A 25,186-nucleotide genomic window follows, 5' to 3' on the forward strand; every position below is an offset into this window, starting at 1 on the left:
TTAGTTTAGGATATCTGGTCAGCATGGGCAAGTGAGACTGAAAGATCTGTTTCCAAGTTGTACATCTCTATGACTCTGTGATCTACCCCTTTGCTCTTAATGTACTAGTCGAATCTCTTTGGATTATCTTGAACATTATCTGCCAAGGCTATCTCATTTTCCTTTCTTGCCCTCCTCATTTCCCTCTTTAGAATGTCCCTGCCCCTCTTTTACTCTTCGAGATTCACTGAATCTCACTTATCTATATCTAATATATGATTCATTCTTAATCTGAACCAGAGCCTCAATATCTTTATTCCTCCAGTGTTCCCTCCTCTTACCAGCCTTATCTTCACACTAACAGGAACATCATACCTCCGAACTCTCGTTATCTCACTTCTGAAAGCTTCACTCTTGCCGGCCGTCCCTTGAGCTGCAAACAGTCTACTCCAATCAACTCTTGAAAGTTTTTGTCTCATACTATCAAAATTTGCCCTAGTTCAATTAAGAACTTTAACTTACATATAATGCCAATCCTTTCCATAGATATTTTAAACTAATCGAAACATGACCCGGGCCCCAAAAAGCTCCCCTACTAACCATTCAGTCACTTGTCCTGCCTTATATCACAAGAGTAGGTCAGGTTTGCTCCTTCTGTGAGAGTTACATCTGCATATTAATGAAGAAAATTGACTTTAGCACTTACCAAATTCCACACCATCCAAGCTCTTAAGATCATGACTGTTCCACTTTATGTTAGGAAGGTTAAAATTTGCGATTATTGCAATCCTATTATTCTTACATATAAATAAGATCTCTCCACATATTCATTACTCAATTTCACTCTGACTACTGGGGGGACTATTACAATTGCATCAAAGTAACCATGCCCTTCTTATTTATGAGTTCCATCCACATAGCTTCAGTGGACCATCCCTCAGAAATACCTTGTGTTAGAACAGCAGTAATGTATCACCACAAGAAAAAATGGCTCCAATCTCCTTCTAGCTCTTCCTACTTCTGCCGTACCTTTGATGGTGGGAGGGGCTTTGAACATAAATTATTCAATTTACTGGTGATGGTTAGTAGCAGAAAATAAAGAGACTGTGGGGGACTTGGGTGATGGGAAATAAAAGGTTACATTGTGTGGAAGGAAAATTCTGGATATAAACAAGAATTTTAAAAAATGAACTCCACTCTGTCTGCCCAGCTCTTGCCTACACCTCTGTACCCCCAGAGTACTTTCCTTTTATTTTGATGAGTTCAAGTTAATCTCACCCGCTGTTTTGTACTTGCCAACCATTTGTTAACGGGTGTTTGCTGTTACAGAATGTAGGCTGCCTTACTGTGTACGTTCTCAGAGTTCAGTGTTTGGAGTCCTTGTTGTTTCAACCTGTGCTTTGGTCCATCATGCAAAATTACAGAAAAATATTAACAGCAATTTAAGGTAAAATGTTAGGATATTGGAAGAACAGCTAAGAGCATCAAGTTTGACAGAGGGGTTGTGGGAAAGGACATGGAAAGCAGCAGGGTTTCCAGAACTTCTGATCTTTGTCTTCTCTGATCGAAATCAACCTGTGATTGATCATTTTTGAGGATTGTTATTCATTAATATCGGTGTGTCAGATAGATCTCCGTCTCAGGGAGGGGTGACGTGCTTCTTTGTTTTGTGATGAACTCAGGGGAACATACAATAGTAAGGTGGTAAACCCAAAGGGGGTGAAGGAGCAGAGGATCCTCCATGTGTATGTGCACAAATCAGGGAATGTACCATGATACGTGGACAGAAGAGCAACTAAACCCTACTTCATCAATAACACCGTAGAGAACAAACACAAAGCAATTATGTTAATCTGAAATCAAACAGTCTCTTGTCTCACCTGGAATGTTGCATCTAGTTTCAGGAGCCACGTTTTTGAAAAAAGGCAAATTATGAGATTGGGTGTGTGACTGATTCACAACACTATTCCTGGGATGATACACCTCACCAACTCTGAGAAATTGAGAATGTTCTCCTCTGCTGATAGTTTCCAGACTCTGTGAACAGTTGCTATGATTGGTTCCCAACTCCGTCTTGCATCATATAGATCCCAATGGCTGAATATTTCAGGGACTCATGAGCTCTGACTTGCCTGATCAACATCGACCTCTGATTTATTATTTTTGAGGGTTGCTGTTCAGTAATATCCCTGTATCAGATAGATCCCAGTCTCATTCCCTGGGATTTGACAGGTGTGGTGTGTCAAATAGATCCCAGGAATAGTGCTCCATGAGATTTATGTGTGAGGAAAAACTCCAGTTCTGAGAATCTGCCCTTGGATTGTGCACGTGTTGTGTCTGACTACCTGACTGAACGTTGACATTTTTGGCTGATGAATGTTTCGTTGGGCGCTTTAGGTGGTGAGTTATGCATTACTAACCCAGGCTGTCCGGACATTGGGAGTACATGTAGTTTAGACGGTGTAGAGTAAACTTTCAAACTCCTTTGCCTGCCTTTTATAGGCTTCTGGTGGAGCAAAGCTCCTCATTTGTATCATTACGTGACCCGAGGCCGTGACCTTTGGTGCATAAGAGGAAATGTTCTCTAATCATTCTGCCTCTGGAGTGTTCCATCAGGCATATCGTGTGAAAGATGCATTTACATTAGTGGGCGGCATGGCAGCGCAACATTAAACTAAATGACTGGATGAAACACAACCAAACAGAACAAGTGAAAGTATTTGGCTGGGAAAGGAGTAGGATGTGGGAAAATGTTTGATTACTGACTGGCCTTGAAGAAAGAATTAAGCAAACTCAAGGTTAGTGCATATTCATTCGAGATTTATTAACCATTTCAGAAAGCATTTTTATCCAAAAAGTTGATGTAAAAGCTAACAGAAGTGAATATAATGGCTGGATGCCACATTGAGATGAGAACACATGCGCTGTGAGGTGGGAATTTTCTGTACATCAGTAACAGTCACAGAAAGGGAATACAAAGGCTCATCAGAAAGGGTAGGCAACCATTCTGAGTAAGGAACAAATAAAAACAAAACAAATGGGCTTCAAACAACAGGGAAGCTACAAATTCTTCCAACCACAACCATTTCAAAGATATAAAGTAAAAACGAAAATCCATCAATTATTGTCTCAGTTACACACTGATAAACTGAAGTGATCTCACTGTGAGAGTCAGCAACAGGACAGATTGTAGATTGGGAATTCAGAGACCTTGATAAGCAGATCAGGAACATCAAAGGGGTCCACAACTCATTCACTTAACCTGGAAAAGAGAGATAAAGCAATGACACAGATATTTATGATCAGGGACTTTCAGATTTAATGTTTATTCAATGGCACACTTAGAGATTTCACAAAACATATTGGGCTGTTTGGCATGAGAAAGATGTGATTATTCTCACCTTCACCAGAGTGACGGCAGCGCTGTAGAAAATACTCAGGAAGAACAAGGTGATGAACGTGGAAGCAGTTGTCCAGATGTTGCTGTTATCATCCTCATAGTCTTCAATCCAAGTGCGATCTATTGAATCTATGAATATAAAGCCGAGAGAACGCATTTAGATCGTTTATTGATCCAGATCGATCTATGTGTATCCAAGTCATGTAATTAGAGACCATTACATCTTCATAAAGCATTCAGGTATTTCTCAAGTGTGACTCTTATCTGTATCCATCAGTGCATTATTGACTCTCAGCAAGAAATTACAAATACTGACTGCACATGTTCTTTCTTCATTGTCCATGTCAGAATGTTTTAAATTAATTTTCTTTTAATCTATTATTTAAAGATATTATTATTTGAGGAATGCTTATTACGAATGATTATTTTAATTATATCATTATATTTTAAATATAGGCTGTGACAGCACTTTAGTTGAAAATTGTGGCCATCACTGAATAAAAGTTCAAATGTGATTCTCACCTTTATGTATTAGTGACCAATTGCTTGGCAAATCGTGAATATAAGTGACATCACAGTCAGGACATTGCTTCATATTTTTGTTTGTAGGATCTGTATATTTAGGAATAAGTTTTTGTACGTGTCCCTTAATTTATTTGACCTACTGCTTGGTGTGTTTGGTTTCCCTTTAATGGTTGTGTATGTGGTTGAGTGCCTCTTACTTCACTCTTGCCCATGTTGGAGTCTGTGCATGAATAAACATATTCCTGTTCCTTTACTGCTAGTGTTCTCATGTGTTTGTGCACCGAAATTTTGGTCTTTTCACATTGTGTAAGCATCATTATGCGAATATGCCACTTCATTGTTGCCTATGCTTATCTTGAAATGTCTTTGTGAGTGTTCACTTTTCATTAGTGCTATCTAAAATGTGTGCTTATGTGTCTGTTTCAGGTCCTACCTAAACTAGGTTATTTTCATGTTATGCTTAATAAATGTTAGCATGCAACGTCATGTTTTGATGGATGTTTATATTTATATGATGATGTCTGCTTGTGTGGCAATCTTTCCCAAACCATCTCCTGAGAAGCTTGTTTGTGTTAGTGTTTGTGGATGCTTGCTGATGCTTGTGCTCATTATCCTTATTTAATAAACGCCCCTCTATTTATTGATCTATGCACTTGTGTGTCTGCATGTGAGACTCGGAATTTGTGTGTACGTGTGACATTGTATACATGCTGATCAATGTGGTTTAAAAATAACTAATTAAGCTGCCTCTGTCATCGTATGTTTGTGATTCTGAAAATGGGAAAATAATTATATTAATGTTTATCTCTGTGCACTTACGTGCCTGTATGAGTTGACATGTGGGAGGACATTTTTTGGAATTTGTATCTGTGTGTTCATGCGTGTATGTCTGTACGCATTGTGCTGTATGAATGTATATGTATTCATGCCCATTTGTGTGTTACCGTGTGTCTATATTTCTCATGGTTATGTGTGAGTACCCTGATCATTTGTTCAAATAATTTTCTTTTGGTGTATGTGAGTTTTTGTATGAGCTTAGGTGAGTGTTAAAGTACCACTTGCATGTGTGGCTCTGTGCGAGTATGCATGTGTGACATCTTATCTGTATGCACATTTGAGTGTGCACATCAATATGTGTCTTTAGGTGAGAGCCCATATATGTGTCATTCCGTGTGTATTTGCGATCATCTCTCTGTATCTGTTCTTATACCAGACTGCAATTTTTATTATTCTAATTTATTGTTCTAATTTTAATGGATTGCCTATAATTAGATTTGACCTTGGTGTTGTAGGAAACATTTCCCATCGTCGTGAAGAGATAAGCGTTTTATGAGCAACTCTTCTGTTGCAGTGATAGAATTTCTGTCTCTGAGAGAAAAGGCGTGAGTTCAAATCCCCACTGCCCCAGAGATAACATTTCTGAATATGTTTATTAGAAAATGTCTACTTGTGTTCTGTATGTGAAACAAAATGATATCAGGTATTCGAATACCAGAATTGATCCCATGTGCTCCAGAAAACTGAGACAAAACTACAGAATTCAAACCGGGACAATGCAAACACCAGTTTTGGATTAGGGGAATCAATGTTAATCATTTGTTAACAGAGCCCAAGCATGTCCAACATGTTTCAAAGGTATTATTTTGCATGGAAATGTTAAATCTTTGGACAGTAAGCAAGAAGCTGACTGTTCCTGTTAGTAACGGGGTTACATTACAGAGGACATCTACCATGAAAACTCTGCACAGGGAGCAAGAGGACAGACCATTCATCGTTCCCCTCCCCTCTGCTCCACGACAACTTATCTGTCGATTCTCTTTGGTGTGAAAGTGAAGCTACATTCTGTCAACTCATGCACTGGTGCAAGATCCCTGGCAGTTCCCCAGAAACAACGGTTACATTCAAACTGTTCTGCACTCTTTACGATTGGTATGTTCCAATCAAATTTAATTTTAAAGTGTCTTAAATTTACATTTCCAATTGGTGCAATGTGGCAGTTTAAAACTGACATGAATTTTATAAGAATGTCCAATCAGGGGAATCAAGAACACCAAGTTCAAAACTCATGCTCTACCCTGGACATAAAATGGACATTGTCAGATTTTGTCACAGAGGGATTTAGGATGGATAAGGTACTTGGCGGAATCCTGCAATGAGTGAGCTTTACTCTGTCTCTGACCCAGGGTGTATCTGAGCAGAGAACATTAACTGCACAAGACACTTATCCTAGACCTGTTAATAACCCACTTTAACTACACAGATGGAATGTAAGTCAGAGTGAGAAACAACTCATTCAGTATTTAACTCACAACTGGAGGAAAAAGAAACTTTATTACTTCTGTTGAATTATTAAATGCAACTTTGAGATTTTTATTGACATGAATTAACAGTGTCCATCAGTGCAAGTGAAATGTTTACGAAACTCGGTTTACCGCTGGATTTATCGACTGTTCTGTTGATGATCTTCAATGGAATCGCTTCATGTCCCACCACACAGGAGTAAGAAGCACCGCTGGCCCACTCCTCCGCTGTAATGGATAACAGGCTGTACATGAAGAAGGAAGTGTTGTCACTCTCTGCCATCACCTCGGTGTTCTTGTAGTTACTGGGATTCACCGGCTTGTCATTGTTTGTCCACTTGACGAAGATCTCTCGGGGGGAGAAACCTCTCACTAAACAGGTGAGGGAGAGAAACCTCTGAGCGGAGATTTCTTCTGTTGGTGGCAGGAGGACCGACACTGATGGCTCCAGCGGATTAATCACTGCAGAATATTTGAGACAAATATAAATCAATCAAAAACATCCTGAACCAATATCACAATTTGACTCAATATTAAAATATGCCATTTTTAATTTGGGATTTATTCACTTTTGTTTTCTAAAAGAGTACACATTCTGTTCAGTAAAAAAAGTAAAGTTTAATGTGAAAGTTGCCTCCATGTTTCCAGCCCACAACAAGGGCATTCTGTCCAATTGTCATTGCTGATGGTGACATCACAACCCAGGCTTCTTCCCACCTTATCTGATTTAATCAGAATACAATATCCTTTGGTCCATCTTTTTCTTAATCAGCTACTTAGTTATCCTGCCTTCAGATGCATCATAAATGCTCCCAACGGTGTTTGTTCATTACCAATCAAAGCCTGCCATTGATGTAACTGGATCTGGATTACACATGGGATGCTTTGTGTTTTAATCTCACCGCTCACCTTTCTCCTTGTGGATGGAGTCTCTCAGCGGAGTCGGTAGATTTTGATGGTTCACCACACATTCAAAAGTAACACCACTCAGCCAGGCTTCAGTAGAAATGTCTAATTTGCTGATCACGCTGTCGGGATTCTGTCCAGGCTGGTCAGCAATCTCTGAGCTCAGAGGCTTCTTATCTTGTTTCCAGGTCACGCTGACTCCAGGAAGAAAATTGGACACAACGCAGGTTAACGTCACCGTCGCTTCCAGTAAGACTTGTTCGATTGGCGGTGGGAGGATTTTAACGGTGTGAGGGTGGCACTCGGTATCTTCTATGAAACAAAAATCAAAGTCAATGAAAAATGCCCCTTTATGATACAAACACCTAATCTTCAGATTACTTCTTCACAGGGTGAAGACACCACCTTCAAAATGGCAACTCCAACCATTGCTGAAACAATGCTTACTCTTGTTGATGTATTTTGATTTGTGAAAGCATTTGTGATTACCTGTGACATACCCTGTGTAATTATTCCAAAAGAACACTGGCTTTGTAACAAGTGAAAGCTGTGAAAAAAGTAAAATCATCGAAGATACCATTATGTAACCCATGGAATTACCTTTCTTTCAGAGTTTGTCTCTCACTTAAGACCATCTATAGATACTTGTGACAAGAGTAATCTGAATATAATGAGTTCATTTCCATGTTCATAACCCTTAGGTGCAAGTGCTGCTGGTCACGCTGACTGCCAAATCACATCCCAAATTTTGGACAAATTATAAGAAATAATAATTATTCTCTTTGCAGAGTTCTAAAGTGCTACAGGAGCAGTGAATATCCATGGAAATTCTGTTCATTGTATTTAACGTGATCAAAAATACTTTGCGTTATTGGTGTGATGTCATTCTCTAATTTATGTCATTGTTCCTCGTGGGCTGAGTTTGGAGTAGATCTGAAAACAAGGCACTGAGTACAGCATTGGATATCGAGAAGGACACCCATCTCCTTAAGTCTTTCCCTCCATTCAGTTAGTTCATGACTGGTCTGTACTTTCACTTTATTTACCAAGCTGCATTTTTTAATTTCTTCATAGAGCAGGGGAGAAAAAAAACCAAACAAAAGTCTTAAATTAATCTACAAACGTGTTGGAAATGTGCACTAATTTTATAGACATCCACTACCCACTGTGTAAACATCGCCACCCCAAACCAGGCTAAATCAGCCTGTCTCGAGTTCCTCGTTCATTCATCCCTATTGTAGCATTCTTACCAGAATTTATTCTCCTGCCTCATCCACTAATTACAGAGAGCATCTTAAAGAGGCTCAGTGGGATCACGTTTATCCCAGTTCATCAAATGTGATACCCACTTGGTCTGTGGTCTGATCCCATAAATGAAATTAAAGAGCTCAGTACCAGATAAAAATCGATGTCGTACAATGTCCAAGGCCAACAGGTCATTCCTGAGCAGGGAGTGAAGCATTGAACGCATTTTGATTTATTTTCAAGTTAGGGTCACTGCATATTTTAACCACGTCATTTTGAGAGCACAACATCATAAGATAGAGGATCAGAATAAGGCTGTTCGGCCAATCCAGAGTTTAGATCAGAATGATGCTGGAAAAGCACAGCAGGTCAGGCAGCATCCGACGAGCAGGAAAATCGACATTTGGGCTCAAGCCATTCTATGGTCTTCTCCCCACAATAAACAAGAACCGATCCATCTCTGGCTTGAATATACACAGCCCTCTGCAGCAACAAGTTCCACAGATTCATCACCCTCTGGCTGAAGAAATTCCTCCCCATCTCAGTTCTAAACAGTGCCCCTTTGACCCTGAGACTGTGCCCTTGGATCCTAGTCTCGCCTACCAGTCAAAACATCTATTTACATTCACTCGACCTCAGTCTCTCAGTATTTTCTATGTTTCAATTAGATATCTCTCCAATATCCCCCTCCACCCCCAAACTTATCCTTGAAGCCACTACCAGGCAAGGATTCAGCACTCTGAATGCCTCTCCCAGCATGGTCAGGCAACAAACTATTTAACAAACTATTTAACAAAGCTCACTGTCTATATATCTACCTTCAACAGAGAGGAAACATGCTTTTCTGACTTGCCAAAATGTTGAATTATGAGCAATGCTAATGTAACATTCAAACTGAAATGAGATACGTGACATGCTGGGAAATGAGAAGCTGTACCGTGCTGTTTACTACGCCTGATAAATTAGTGTGTTTGATTCACATCAGAGTTCAGAGTGATTTGTAGCTCTCCCAGTATGTGTCTCTTACCCTGGAGTGCGGTGATGTTTTTACTTTGAATGTTCTCTTCGTGAGTGACCTGGCAGGTATAGACTGCGCTGTTGTACCATTCACCATAAGGGACCATCAGCCGACTCGTCACCGAGAAGTTCCCGTTCGCCTCACACACGGGAGACGTGATGAAGCCGGAATCCAAGCGTCGGCCATTTTTCAACCAAGTCACGTTGATTGCCTTCGGATGGAAATCGATGATTGAACAAACGACAGTTGCAAACTTGCTGCTTGCGATTTCTTCACTGGAGCTCACAGTTAGGAGAAGAGTTGGTGGGAGAGGACCTGTACCTTTAGGAAACACATCGCATAAATTATCTGATGAATTTCATAACAAATACAATCAGTTCTCATATATCAAGGTTTCTTGTGATTAATGGATACAAGAATCATAATTGTGCAGAGTGCTGGAGAAGCTGGGATCCACACAGAAAGATCATCAGGACAATGTGAAAGGCTAAAATTATAGGACACAGCAAGGGAGTCAAGGAGGCATAGAAACTATAGGCCAGTAACATCAGAAGGGAGATAGCAACATTGGATGGTATTCGTTTTAATGACAGAGTCTGATGATCAAGGCAGATGAATTACCGGCATAAATGAGGAAATGATGCTGTTGCTATCACGGAGACATATTGAGAGCGGGGCAGGAGTGGCTATTCAATTTTCCAGGATTTAGTGCCTTCAGGCGAGACAGGGAAAGATGGAAAAGGATGGGGGCAGGGTTTGCGGCACGGAATGTTGCTTCTGTCACAATTCTGACAAGAGTATTTTAGGCTGTAAAGAGAAATGAAATCATAGATACCTCCTCGAACAAAGGCAAATGGACAGTACTTCAAAACCAAAATACAGCAAACATAACTACTGGGAGAGCACGATAGGCCTTACTATAGATCCAAAAGACCAAGTGCAAATACATGGATAAATTTCAGAGATATGTAAATTAAATAGGGGAATGAGAAAAGAGGTTTTTAACTTCCTCAGCATAGGCTTGGATATTCATTTTGTCTAACGTTTAGAGGGAGCACAATTCTGAAAATGCCCCCAGGAGAATATTTAAACAAAGTATGTGTTAATACAGAGAATTTTAATCCAGACCTTGCAAGAGAGGGGTGAACCTGAACTTAACTTTTGGGAATGAAGTCGACCCAGTGGGTAAAACATCAATGGTGGTGCACTTTGCAGACAGTGATCGTAAATCAGTTGGATTTCAGATTGTACTGCAAAGGAATAGAAATTGGCCCAAAGTTCTGAAAAGGGGAAGGACAATTTTAGTAAGATCAGGTAATGACTTAACCAGAGTGGACTGGAAGCTGACACTTATTGGTAAATCTGAGTCAGAGCAGTGTGAAACATTTAAGAAAGAGACAGGAAAATCATAGGGAGGACATTTCCCAGGAAGCCACTGAATGGGACCAAGAATGTAACGTGCTCTGGATACCAAAGGGCATGGAGGGTGAGATAAGGAGAAACAAGGGAGGCTTCCTGTCTATACTGGAATCTCAAAACAATAGAAATTAGTATGGAGTACAGAACGCGCAAGGGGGAGTTTGAAAGACAAAGGAATTAGAAGAGCAAAAGGGACCATGAGAAAATAATAGGAGTCAAAATAAAGGAAAATATTTTTAAAAGTTACAGGCTCATTCATAATAAAAGAATTATTCGGGAAACAGTAATGCCCATTAAGTGTTATTATTGGAGTGGAGCCGGAGGATTAGGTTGTGGTCAAAACGAATGTGTTGTGTCAGTGTTCACTAGTAAGAGGGACAATGTGGGGACAGAAATCATGGAGCGGGGTTGTGATGTACTTTCAGAAATTAGGGCACATGACGTAATGTTCTGTGTTGTCTTGCTAAATGAAAAGTGGTTATATTTCCAGGGCAGATGAAAAGTATACCAAGCGGTTGAGCGATGCAAAGGACGAAATAGTTGGGTCGCTAACAATAATTTAGAATTACTGTCTGGCCACAGCAGTTGTGCCAAGTGAGTGTAGATCAGCCAACGTTGCACTGTTACGCAGGACAAAGGAAGGGATAAATAATGAAAACACAGATCTGTCAAGCTAGTCTCAGTGGTAGGGAAACTATTGAAAAGTGAAATTAGTCTTCATTTGGAAGATAAATCAACAATTTTCAGCATAGTTTTATTGAGAGAAAGTCATGTGTAACAATTTGATAGTAGTTTTCAGAGAGATAACTCGATGTCCAGATGATAGCAATAATCAGAGCCAATGGGATCCGAGTTAATTTGACAGATTGGATCGAGAACTGGCTGAGTGATGGGAGCAGGGGATAATAGTCATCGGGTGTCTGGGTGACTGGGAATCTATGTCTCCTGGTGTTCTGTAGGGATTGGGGTTGATTTCCACGTTATTTCTCTTACATACCAATGATTGAGACTCAAATTTAGGAGAATTAACCAGTGAATTCACAGATGAAATGAAAACTGTCATGTTGGTAAGTCATGAGCATTATGGCTTTAGATTGCAGGAGGATAGAAAAGGGTTGGTTGTATGTGAAGAGAAGTTGCAAATGGAAATTATTCTGGATAAATGTAAGGTAATGTAATTCGGCAGAAGAATCTGTGAGGTATGACATTTTGAATGGTGGAACCCTGGAAAGGCCTGAGGATCTTTGGTGCATGTACCCACCGATCCCCTATAGTACTGTGTCGTCTGGATAAAGAGACTAAGGAGGTGGGAGGATATTTGCTTTTATTAGCCTAGACATTGACAATGAAGAATCGGGAGATGATACTGGAACTGGATAGAACACTGGTTAGGCCATACTGAAGCGTTGTGTGCATGTTATCGAAGGAATGTGATTACACTGAAGGCAGTATTGATGAGATTTGCCAGGATCTTGCCTGGGTTGGAGGGTTTTAGTTATGAAACTAGATGAGATAGACAGGAGTTTTCCTTGGAGCAGAGGAGAATGAGGGAGAAGATTATCATGATGTCTAGAATTATTTTAGGCATAGACTGGGTAAACTGGATGAAACCTTTCCCCTTGATGGAGAGATCAATGCCTCAGGGGCACAGGGTGAAGGTAAGGCCAGGAGGTTCCAAGTGGATCTCAGGGGAAAACAAAATCAAACAGAGGGTGGTGTTAGCCTGGAGCTCAGCACCTATAAGTCATGTAGAGACTGAGCCCCTCATAATAAGTATGAAGTATTGAGATGCATCCTTGCAAGGGCAAGTCACACAAGGCAATGGATCATGTGCTGGCACATGAGACTGGAATAGTTAGGTGGCTGTTATTGATAGGCGTAAACTGGATGGATCAAAGGGCCTTTTTCCTGTACTGTATAAGGTGATTCTGTGAAAATGGTTATAAATAATGCCTTATTCATATTAATGCCAGATGCTCTGTTTATCTCAGTTCCCACAATACGTACCTGGACATGGCATTTCTTTGCTCTTGTGTGACCCGCTGTGTTGAACCTCACAGTAGATTTTGCTGGGGCAATCTACCGCTGACCCGGGCAGGGTTAACTGGCTGCTCAGGGTGTAGGTTCCCTTCTTGTTTCTCACTGATGGGTAAGTCTTCAATCCACCATTCGTGATTAGCACCCCACCTTTCTTCCAGGTTACCTTGGTGACGTCAGGGGAATAGTCCATCACCAAACAACCAAAGATTGTCGAACCGGTGCTGTGCTCCTCACAGGAGGAGACCAGGCCATAAAGCGTAGGGGGAGATGGTGTCTCTACAATAGAATGACCAATTGAGCATGTTAGTTTCTGTTAATTTGACCTTATCAGTTACTCAAATGTATCCTCAGCTGTAACCGTTTGCCAGTATGCTCCCGCTGAAGTCTACAGCATAACTGGAGTTTATTTTTGTTTCCTACCAGTTGCTGATCATGATCATTGGTTCCATCTTGAGAAACATGCCCTCGACCTTGACCATTGCCATATAATTTAGGAAGAAGAACATCCTGATCCCACCCCAGTAACTGTTTGAAGATCTCACCAATTGACACTTTCATTGGATTGCTGTGAAGAGCAGAGAAGTTTCACAAAATACAAACCAAGGAAATGCAGGTTCATTGAAATTCTCCAGTGTGTGCAAACAGGCCATTTGGCCCAACAAGTCCACACCCACCCTCTGAAAAGAAACGCATCCAGACCCATTCCTCTACCCTATTATGCTACGGTTAACCCTGACTAATGCATCTAACCTCCCAATCACTGAACACAACATTCGCAATTTCCCCAGCTTGTACAGATTTGGACTGTGGGAGGAAATGCACACAGATATGGGGAGAAAGTGCCAACTCCACACAGACAGTTACCCGAGGCTGGAATGGAACCAGAGTCCCTAGCACTGTGAGGCAGCAGCGCTAACCATGGAACCAGCGTGCCGCCCCACTAGGTACCGTGCTGCTGGAAATACCCAACAGCTGGCAGTACCCCTGGAGAGAAATCAGAGTGAATCATAGAACATAGAACATCACAGTGCAGTGCAGGCCCTTCGGCCCTCGATGTTGCGCTGCCCTGACATACTAATATGAAGCCCATCCCACCTACACTATTCCATGTACATGCATAGGCCTGTCCAATGACAACTTAAATGTACTTAAACTTGGCGAATCTACCACCATTGCAGGCAAAGCACTCCATACCCTTACTACTCAATGAGCAAAGAAACTACCTCTGCTATCTGTCTTATACCTATCTCTCCTCACTTTAAAGTTGTGTCCCCTCGTGTTTGCCATCCCCATACTTGGAAATCAGGTCCAGTGAGCCTTCCTCACTTCTCAATGCAAGACAAAATGTTCTCTCTGGGAGGAAGGTCACTGCAGCAGCAGCAGCAGCAGCACAGGCAGGAGCTGAGCACTGGGACGGGGAGGATGGCTGTCACGGCTGAACTCAGGCCAATTGTCTGGTAGTTGAAACATCTAATTTACAATGATCTGAATTCTGGAGGCCTCTGAAAAATGGAGGACCATTAAAGTTCAGAGACTTTGGAGTGTTACAGCTAAGTATTTATGTAAATATGATTTGAGAAATGAACAAGTAATCTTTAACTTTAATAACTATCAAACTGATACGCAGTTCACCACCAAACCTCATCTCTCAGACTAACCACTGCACTTACTCTGCCTAGACCTAAATTTCCACTCACATTGACAAACCCCACCCTGCTATACACCCATTCATGCCCGGAACACACAACCCCCTATCACACAAAACACATCCAAGGCAATCCATATTGACAGTGTAGCTGAGCAGAGAGATCTCGGTGCCCATGTACACAGATCCCTAAAAGTTGCCAGCCAGTTTGATAGAGTTGTTAAGAAGGCATACTTTGTGCTGGCTTTCATCGATAGAGGGACTGGGTTTCAGAACCACGAGGTTAGGTTGCAGCTGTACAAAACTCTGGTGTGGCTGCACTTGGAGTATTGTGTACTGTTCTGGTCGCCACATTATAGAGAGAATGTGGAAGCTTTGGAAGAGTTCAGAGGAGGTTTACCAGGATGCTGTTTGGTATGGCGGGAAGGTTTAATGAGGAAAGGATGAGGGTCTTGAGGCTGTTTTTGTTTGAGAGAAGAAGGTTGACTTAATTGAGACATAAAAGATAAACAGAGGGTGGACAGTGAAAGTCTTTTTCCTTGAATAGTGATGGCTAGCAGGAGAGGACATAGATGACAGATGTCAGAGGTTGTTTCTTAACTCAGAGAGTAGTAGGGGCATGGAACGCACTGCCTGCAACAATAGTACACTCGCCCACTTTAAGGGCATTTAAAAGGTCATTGGATAAACATATGGATGAAAATGGAATAGTGTAGGATAGATAGGCTTCAGATTTTTACACTGACCTGTGGAACCATCGAGGGCTGAAGGGCCTGTACTGCACAGTAATGTTCTATATTCTATATTCCAGATGGACATATGATCTCAATTCCTTTCAGTCATTTACACTCCTGCCACCCTGTACCTGGTCCATGGTGAACCTGGCCCTGACTGGACCTGACACCATCATTTCCACAACCTCTGACAAAAGCCCACTACCCAAGACATGACCTCAGCCCTTGATCACTGACCTCTCATCTTACCCAAGACAACCTGTGCACATTGCATCCTAGCTCCTTTGGCATCTGTGCTTTACAACCTACCATTTTGCCAGACTCTGAGCTTTGCATTTTGACAACACGTCCACCTGTCACTTCATTACAGTGACCTTCCACCCCCTGAAACATCCTGGCACCCTGCCCATCTCTACACTAACCAGCCTGGCATCCTGCCCACCTCTCCATAAACCAGCCTGGCAAAGACAGACCTCCTGCATTTCAGCTCAAACTACCCCTCACCTACCAAGCACAATTCGACCAAATTATCCTGTGACCATTACCATTTCCCTTGATGCCACCTTGCCAGACAGAGTGCACGCAAGCTTACCCAGCAGCCAGCCTACCAGCCCAAACTCTCCCACATGCCCAATCTAGCCCCTCACTTGCTCACCACCTTCCAACTTTGAGCCTATCCACCATAAAGTCAGTGAGACATAAAGTCGTAGAGCACCGAAACAGTTCCCTTGGTCCAGCCCATCCATGCTGACCAGAGTTCCCAAATTAAACTCATTCCACTTGCCTGCCTTTGGCCCATATCCATCCAGACCTATCCAGTTCCTGTAGCTGTTCAAATGGCTTCTCAATGTGGGACCTAGCTCTGCATTTACCACTTCCTCTGGCAGCTCATTCCAATGTTTTGGACAATTACAACATGAAGCCCTAACTCCTGCACTCAGTGCTCTGACCAATGAAGGTATGTGCGCCAAACACCTTCAACACACGAGGTACTTGAGACAACGCTTTCAAGAATCTATGAGTCTTGAATCTATGAATTTCTGTGGTGGAGAATTCCAAACGAATTCACCATTCTTGTGTTGAACAGTAAACAATCAGGTTCAATGTTATCAGTGTGTTGGGAAGATTGATGAGCAGCAAGATTAATGATGATCCCATGAATGGAATAGCCTTCTAGAGAGGCCGAGATGCCTTCTTCAGCTTCCATTTTGCATGCTGACATGTCCCTTCGGCAGCATATTCCAAAATTGTGATCCTTGAGGATAAGGGCACACATGCATGTGAAGCTTTCCTCCATATCAGACTTCAACTTAACTCTCAACTATTTCCCTGCCCGTTTCCTCTTCCTCAATCACAGCCATGGGACTCACTTCCTAACAGCGCTGTGAATATGCTAATACCATACAAACTTCAGCAATTCAAATAGACTGATGACAACTGGTTTCTCAAGGCGATATAAAAAGTCTGACACTTCCACACCTGTCTCGAGATTCAAACAACCACTAGAAGAATTGAAAATTATTTGAGGCACTTGTGTGTCTACACAAGATGACATGATTTCCTTTTTTTAAAAATCACACAACACCAAGTTATAGTCCAACAGGTTTAATTGGAAGAAAACTAGCTTTCGGAGTGACGCTCCACTATCACCTGATAAAGGAGCGTCACTCCAAAAGCTAGTGTGCTTCCAATTAAACCTGTTGGACTATAACCTGGGGTTGTGTGATTTTTAACTTTGTACACCCCAGTCCAACACCAGCATCTCCAAATCATGGTTTCCTTTTGAGTGATTTGACTGTGTTTTCACTGAATGAACAGAGCTATTTCTTAATCATATAATAGGAATGAAGCTTCCCTCATTTTTAGCAACTGCTGAAAATGTATTGCTGGAAAAGCGCAGCAGGTCAGGCAGCATCCAAGGAGCAGGCAGCATCCAAGGAGCCCTTCCTGAAGAAGGGCTCATGCCCGACACGTCGATTCTCCTGCTCCTTGGATGCTGCCTGACCTGCTGTGCTTTTCCAGCAACACATTTTCAGCTCTGATCTCCAGCATCTGCAGTCCTCACTTTCTCCTCATTTTTAGCAAGGCAATCACACATTATATTTCTTGATTCCAGGGAAGTATAGTGTTAAATTAATGAAATATGATGATTGGGATGTTTCAATTGGAAATTGTCAGATATTTAAAGTTTACTTTCATGAGCAATTAATCCCAGCCTCATTGTGTCACAGTACTCACAGGAATGTCTTTCAGAAATGGTGTCTCCCTTTGTTATGGGCAGTCGAATCAGTAAATCTGGGATAGTTTTTGCTTGTTAAACAAAGGTGTTAAAGAGCTTTAGCCAAAGGGAGACCTGTGGATTGAGCTCACAGATGCACCATGATCTAAGTAAGTGGGGGAACAACTAGAGGGGCTGAGTGCCCTCCTCTTGTTCCTACCTTCCTATCATTGTGTCATTCATTAAGCTAGCACTGGCCGTGAATACTTTTGATTAAAATATTTCGATAAATTAATTGTTTCACACATGCTTTAAAAAAAACTTCTGTTGATTATTTTGAACGGGATCACTGACATTCTCTATTTGAGTGATCAAAATAACTTCCACCCAATTACAGCAGCCACTGCACTCTGCAGTGTGTTGTTACTTCATAATAGTTTCTTGTGAAACTACAGCTCGAGATCAGGGCACTCAAATTCAATAACATCTCTGAACATTTGCAATTTGTTCAAATGCATCCTTTCTCTGAAGAACGTGTTTAATCGAACAGAACGTTTTTCAATGAAACAACAAACTTTAAATGCTAGAAAACCAAAATAAAGACAGAAACTTCTGAAGAAACTCAGCAGGTCTAGCAGCTCCTGTGGAGAGAAGGCAAGATTAACCTTTCCCATCCAGAGACCCCCTCTTCACCAAATTGTTTTCATGTTTTTGGCACAAGAGCTCACACCCGTTGAGATAAACAGTGATTCCGTTGGCTTGACTCCTGTTGGAAAAAGGATTCTTAGCAGAGGTACTGGATGGTCTGAGATAGCAATGGAAGACCAACTGAAAAGCTATCACCATCTGCTGCAAGTGTTGGATTCAACGGAAACCCCCACAGTACTGAACAATCAAATTCAGCTACAGCACTGGTTTAATATAAAGTAAAACAGCCTAAGCAAAATCTCATCAAATATACTTTGAAAATGTTTCATTCGGGATTATTTATAAATGATATTGTTAGAACAGCAAGTCAAAAGCTGGGATTTCTTTGAGCACTTACTCCATTAACCCCATCTAGCGATGCCCAAAAGCTTGTGAACAAATATTGATCTGGAAAAAGCTGCTAACCACCAAAATTCTGTTTAATGTCTAAGAGACACAAGTCAGGACAGCGATTGAATAGATTTCACTGGCCTCTGTGAGTGGAATTCCAACAAACACCCAAACATCTCAATCTGCTTTCTTGTACTGAAGTAACCTGATAAGAGATGGTGTTACATACCTCTCTAACAGGTTGTAAGTGAACACAGGCCACCTGGCACAGAATCAGGGACCCTACCACAACATCACAACAGACCTGAACACAATGAGCTCGACACTATCACGGAGAACACAGCTCACCTGTTTTGACAGTTTATAAACCATGTTAGTTATTAACACCTTCCAACAACCAGGGATTGTTCCAGAATGTTTGTACAATGAAAGTAACATTTCAACATTTATCCAAGAATACTTTGACAGCTGGTCCAAATTGTTCAAACTCGATGGGAACTACAGAGCAATAAAACTAGGAATTGCATTGCCATCAATTCACTGTCACTAGATTCCAACCTCGAACTCCCTTCCTCTTTCCCCTGTGAATGTTGCTGCACCAGACGGTCTACTTAGTTTGAAAAAGATTATAATGTTTTGAAGTGTAATAAGACCATTGCCAGTAACATTAAAAGCTGATAATTAGTTTTCAAATAATAAGATGCAAAAAAAATTCTGATTTTACATTGTGCCACGAAACATCTCCTGCATAACTGAGGCACAAAGAAAATATGCAGCATATTTCCCTCTGCCTCGCTCAATCAAATATCTCTTGTTGTCAACAACCAATTTCAAAACTCTTGCTATCTGCCTTTTGTTCCTGAAACGTTCGTTCTGATTGGAACAACTTAGTCAGGGCTCTCAATTCTGAGGCACCTAATCAAATATTGTATTTCTGGCAGATAAAAGTGGTTTTGAAGCGCGAGATAAAATTGAACTGTCAGAGACTCAGGTATCCGAACTGGACAATTTATAAATGGTCAGGACCGTGGACAAGTTAGTCAGAGATAGCACTGAAACAAACTATACAACAGACTTAATCCCAGAGGATACATTGCTCAACTCCTCACGTCAAATATATTCACTGTAATTGAATATTCATCAGAGGAACTAACCAGTGGATTAATGTGAACGAGAATGTATTCACAATAAATATAAATAACCACTGAGTTCATAAACTTAATAAGTCATTGTATTTAACAAAATTATTGAGGTGGGAAATATCGCCAATTAAAGCACAGATCTGGAGGAAATGGATTATTCTCTAAATTATTTTTACATATTCTTAAAACGTTCCTCGAATTGTGGAGACTTTGCATGCACTGCATAAACAATACTGCATTCCAGTGTGGAAAGCATTTCTGTTGAAGGAATTAGGGCAAGGTTATTTTCTTGTTAACTGCTTGTAATGAACGAAAATGTTGAAAAAGGTATGAATTGAAAACATGCTTCTGTCTGGAGTTGCCCACTTTAACGGATGTCTAAGTAAATATGGCACTGCTGCCTCACAGATCCAGGTACCCAGGCTCGGTTCCAGCCTCGGGTGACGGCCTATGTGGAGTTTACACAATCTCCCCTGTGTCTGTGTGGATTTCCTCCCAAAATCCAAAGATGTGCAAGTCAGGTGAACTAGTCATGCTATATTGTCTATAGTGTTAGGTGCATTAGTCAGGGGTAAATATAGGGTAGGGGAATGGGTCTGGGTGGGTTACTCTTCAGAGGGTCGGTGTGGACTTGTTGGGCCAAATGGCCTGATACATACTGCAGGAAATCTAATCTAAATGATTGTCACACTGGACTAATGTGAGCAGATTCCTTCAGATCGCTACATTGCAATAAATCGATCAAGTATATTAGTTAAAATAAATATGACTCTATTTTCAGTGTTTGAATAAACAATGTGCTCTGTTATCCTCTAGTTCATGTCTTCTGCAAATTTGTGAACTCTGCATACGCCTGAACACATCGATGTAAAATGAATTTTCTGCGTTTGCAGCAAGTACTCCCATGGTTTTAAGAGGAGAGTTCCTACAGTATGGAAACAGGCCATTTGGCCCAACAATTCCACACTGACCCTCTGAACAGTAAGTAGCCCACCCAGACCCATTCCCCCTAATTTATATTTGTCCTTGACTAATGCACCCTAACCTAGACATCCCTGAACACTAGGGCTGTGCTAAACTGCACAATCACCTGACCTGCACATCTTTTGGACTGTGGTAGGAAACCACAGCGCCCGAAGGAAACCCACACAGACACAGGGAGAATGTGCAAACTCCACACAGGCAGTCACCCGAGGGTGGAATCAAATTTGGGACCCTGGCGCTGTGAGGCAGCAATGCCAATCACTGAGCCACCATGCTGCCCTGGAGTTCATGAGTGGATTACTTTAATTAATTCGAAATTTGGTTGGTCACATAATTCACTATAGCAGTTGTTTCCCGAAGAATGACTCTTCAGTTGATATTTTGTTGTAAAATGTAACTATTTATTTAAAATGCACAGATTGGGAACACCTAAAGCACTGTGCAGGTTAAATAATTCAGTTAATGTTTTATTTTTATCCTGCAAATCCAGTTTAATCAGGGACATAACAATTAATTAACTCAAGTTATATGTGAAACTGATCAAAGCAGTGAAACTGATCTGTTCTTCATAGAATTGAGCAGAATTTCCAAATGGTCTTTGCCAATGATCTTTTCCAGCCAGAAAATATGTATGTAGTGTACAGCGGAATTGAAAGGTGTTTCTTGATCAATTATAGCACAGTCATGGCAGTGCAAGAGCAAGAACAATTAGAACATTAGACTTTTGAAATTCTATTTATATTTCTCTATGACTTGTAAACTGCTTAAAGACAGACCTTGTGATTGAACTAGATAGTTGAGTTTCGAATTTGGATTGTAAAGCATGGATTAGATTAATCCTTAATTACTTATTTTAAGTGAAAATAGCACCTGAAGGTATCTGTTTTCCCTTCATTTCTAAAACCTTTGCGATTTGCCTTTCACTTTATAGTAGACTTTATGAAATTTTAACTCGCATGCTGATTGCATTGAATGAGGAAAGAGCAGTTCACTGTCACCAACCGTGTTAACATTGCAAAAACAATGTAGAAACCAGAAACGGTTTCCCAAATATAACACATTTAATGTTACCCAAGCACAGTCCCTCCTCAACAGATCAACGATCACCAGATCACAACACGGTGTGTTTGCAGCAGAACTAGCTCTGCAAACATTTTCAACAGAACCAAGAACATGATGTCACCTCACAAATAAAACCAAATTGAAGTCTAACAAAGCTGCTCAGAATCAAGCAAACTAATGATTAAACTGAATAGAAATAACAGGTCATAATAGCAACCTTGTTTGTGAGGGGACTTAACACTTAAAGCTGTAACGTTTCTGGCAATAGTTCAATTTATTTCTAACCTGCACACCCTTCCTGATCATGACAATCTTGTGCAGCGCACAGTAGAGTGGGGTTGAAGGCATATATTGATTAATCACCTCATGGTCAAAACAAAATTACTGAATGGACAAATATTACCACATTATAATTTTAAGTTAGTTTCAATTACGTGATCTGATCAATTCTGCAGTTTCAGATTTAGGTCCCAAATTTTATTTTGAATGAGGCTACTCAAAACAAAATTCAGTTCGTTTACAATTAGAACGGAGTTTTTTTTAAAAAGTCAATCCATTAAAAACTCGTTTTTTTTTCATTTCTCACACATCTGGGTTTCTGCCTTAAGTTGTTTTTCAGACCGTTACAAATGGATGTCCTGTTTTCAATCAAGCAGAGAAAAACGTGTCATATAAGTTTAACAAATGCAGAAATGATTCATGAAAAACAAAAGAACTTCACAAATATTGATAATGAAAAGTATTCCAGAGAGTCAATCTCCTCACCAGAAAGAAAACATCGATTCAGAAAGCATGAAAACGCAGATCAATTTCACAAACTGAATAAGAATCCAATCAACTCAATTCAACAGAATCAAGGAAAATAAAATCAGAATCCAATCAACTCAAAACAACAGATTTGAATGAAACATAATCAGAATCCAACCAATTCAATTCAACAGAATCAAATAAAACCATTTCAAAAGTCAATCAACACAATTCAACAAAACCAAGTAAAAACAAAGTCAGAATCCAATCAACACAGTTCAACCCGAATCAACTAAAACAAAGCCAAAATCCAATCAACTCAATTCAACAGTAAAACAAACTCCGAATCTAATCAACAGAATGCAATATAGCACCGCAAGAAACTTTGATGACAGTTTCTAACCTGCTTGTCATCAACAAAATTAACAAAATAAATGAGAAAATATAATCATGGTAAGAACATATATTCAAGAAATGAATAATGATATTTTAGCATATTTTAGTCATGTTTGGTAATATCTTGAACATCTTTGAATTCGTAGCATTTGTTGTTGATAATAAAACTCACAGTCAGGGTGTCACTGACATTAAACATTATTTATAGCTGACTGATTAAGAGACATTAGGTGTTTCAAGTAACCCAGCCACATAGAATGTCCATCTGATCAAAAAAAAGAGATACACTGAGCAAATGACTCCATCATCACCATTTTAACTATTTGCTGAGCCTTAACTGAAGTCTATAATCAGTCTGAACAAAAATCAATCCGAACCAAACCAAACTCAGCACAGAATCTGAGTTTCATTTAATTCAGAAATTAGTCACATGAATAGAAAGTTTTTAAAAAGTCACTAAGAATGTTCAAAGTTCTTACCTGAAGTCACTGTCACCATGGTCCCTTGGCCCCAAATATCACTGTGAGACACGTTGTGTCAAATACTATGACAGACTGTAAACTGTAAAATGCAAATAATTTCTTCACTTCCTAGAAAGCAGTGATTCAGACTCCTCGAAAAATGATTTGGTGCATTATTTCAGCGTTTACTATTCATTGTATTTTGAAAGCTTGGAATACTTTTCCAGGTTTGGTCTGCATTTAACTTGACAATCAACACGAAGAAGGTAGAAAACAATTCTACATTTGTACAAACTAGCACGACTGGATTGTGTTTAAATTGCATCTCACATTATTTCTCGCTCCTGCCACGGTAGAAATCACCAATTTGAGATAAATCCTTGTCAGTGGTTATTGTATGAGGATGTCGCTGTGCACAGCACTGTGACCCACTGTAGTATCTTGCACAGTAATAGATGGCGGTGTCTTCGATCTTCAGGTTAGTCATCTCCAACGCGAAAATGATGTTTGAAGTGTCTTTGGACGCACTAAATCGACCCTTAATCGCTGGTGCATAGTTATTGTCGGATGAACTATAGTAGCTAACCAGCCACTCCAGACCCTGGCCGGGAACCTGGCGGACCCAGTGCATGTAGTAGCTGCTGAGATCGAACCCGCTGGTTTTACAGGTCAGTGTCAGGCTGCCTGAGGGACGGCCAGTCTCTGCCTCTGGCTGGGTCAAAACAACCTCCGACTGGACACCTTTAAAAAAAGACAAGAAATAAACCATGAGCGTTAATGCTGATGAAAGGATGGCTGTGCCTTTTACATTCCTGAGGTAGACTAACATTGAGACAGCAACAAAGACAGACTTAAACAAAAAACACTCACATGATAAGAAAGTCAGTAATAAACTGAGAAAAATTGTCGACACAATCATTCTGATAACTTCTGGGAAGCGGTTCTGTCAAGATCTTTCTAAACAAAGCCGACCCAGGCGTGTTGAATTACGGTCCAGTGCCTAGGATTTATATGGCTATCGGAAAGGGCAGGCTCACAGCTTCCGCCTGTTGGTTTCCTGCTGGAGACTGAGACTGGATCCTGGTCTCAGCTTGCACAGCCCCAACACATGGGCTCATGTCTTTACGAGGTTATGCTTAAACATGGATATATACACATCTTGGGATATTTATTTTGCTGAATAGCTTCTTTGGGAGTTTTTTTTTAATGGTGGAAGTAAAATTGAGTACCTTCAGGTCTATTTCACATGATAGTTGCAAGTATTTTGTTTTAAAATAAATTCATTCGGAAGTTAGCTCCCTTTATTTCTACATTCACAAACAGATAAAACTAAAATCGAAGTTCAAACGTATTACTAGCTAGTAAAACAATTGAGTTTTTTCCCAGGACACTGCCAGTCTCTGTCCCACTACAAAATAACATGTAATTCATACTAAACATTTCAAAATTCAATTTAGGCAACTGAATACAGAGCGTGTCCAAAGTGATTATATTCAGAATATTCAATTAGAAGTTAACTCCCTTTAATTCTACATTCCACCACAAGCAGATAAAGCTAAAAAGAACTTCAATCATATTATTAACCAACAAAATGAGTGACTTTATTTTTGCTGTCACTCAACGTCTCTCTCACTTTACAAAATAACATCCCATTTCTAATCTGCGTTTCTAAATTCCATTTAGGCAACCTAATATGGAGCAGGACTAAAGTGATTATGTTCAGAATGTGAGTGGATATCACGAACCAGTTTGGACCCGGAGATTAGAAGCACCTCCTTACATTGCAGAATGTCTCTCCTTGCATCTTTTTTTTCAAATTTTTTAAAATGCATAGTAAAGGAAAGCTGTGTGCCTGAGAAACAAAAAGTGAGTTGGCAGTGATACATAACACCTAGGTAAACTTTTGAAAGAGCATCTAATGAACTAA

The 25,186-nt window shown here is 40.4% G+C and overlaps 1 gene segment (V, D, J or C); it reads right to left on the minus strand.

The window, feature by feature from the left end:
* Positions 1–2,984: 2,984 nt before the first annotated feature.
* LOC132806910 (Ig heavy chain C region, membrane-bound form-like) lies at positions 2,985–24,260 on the minus strand. The segment is given in 9 exon segments: positions 2,985–3,241; positions 3,381–3,508; positions 6,337–6,666; positions 7,114–7,422; positions 9,383–9,694; positions 12,800–13,108; positions 23,278–23,318; positions 23,682–24,000; positions 24,130–24,260. Coding segments are annotated over 9 exon segments (1,806 nt in total).
* Positions 24,261–25,186: the final 926 nt, after the last annotated feature.

This window comes from Hemiscyllium ocellatum (genome assembly GCF_020745735.1).
Source record: "Hemiscyllium ocellatum isolate sHemOce1 chromosome 15 unlocalized genomic scaffold, sHemOce1.pat.X.cur. SUPER_15_unloc_6, whole genome shotgun sequence".
Taxonomy (NCBI): domain Eukaryota; kingdom Metazoa; phylum Chordata; class Chondrichthyes; order Orectolobiformes; family Hemiscylliidae; genus Hemiscyllium; species Hemiscyllium ocellatum.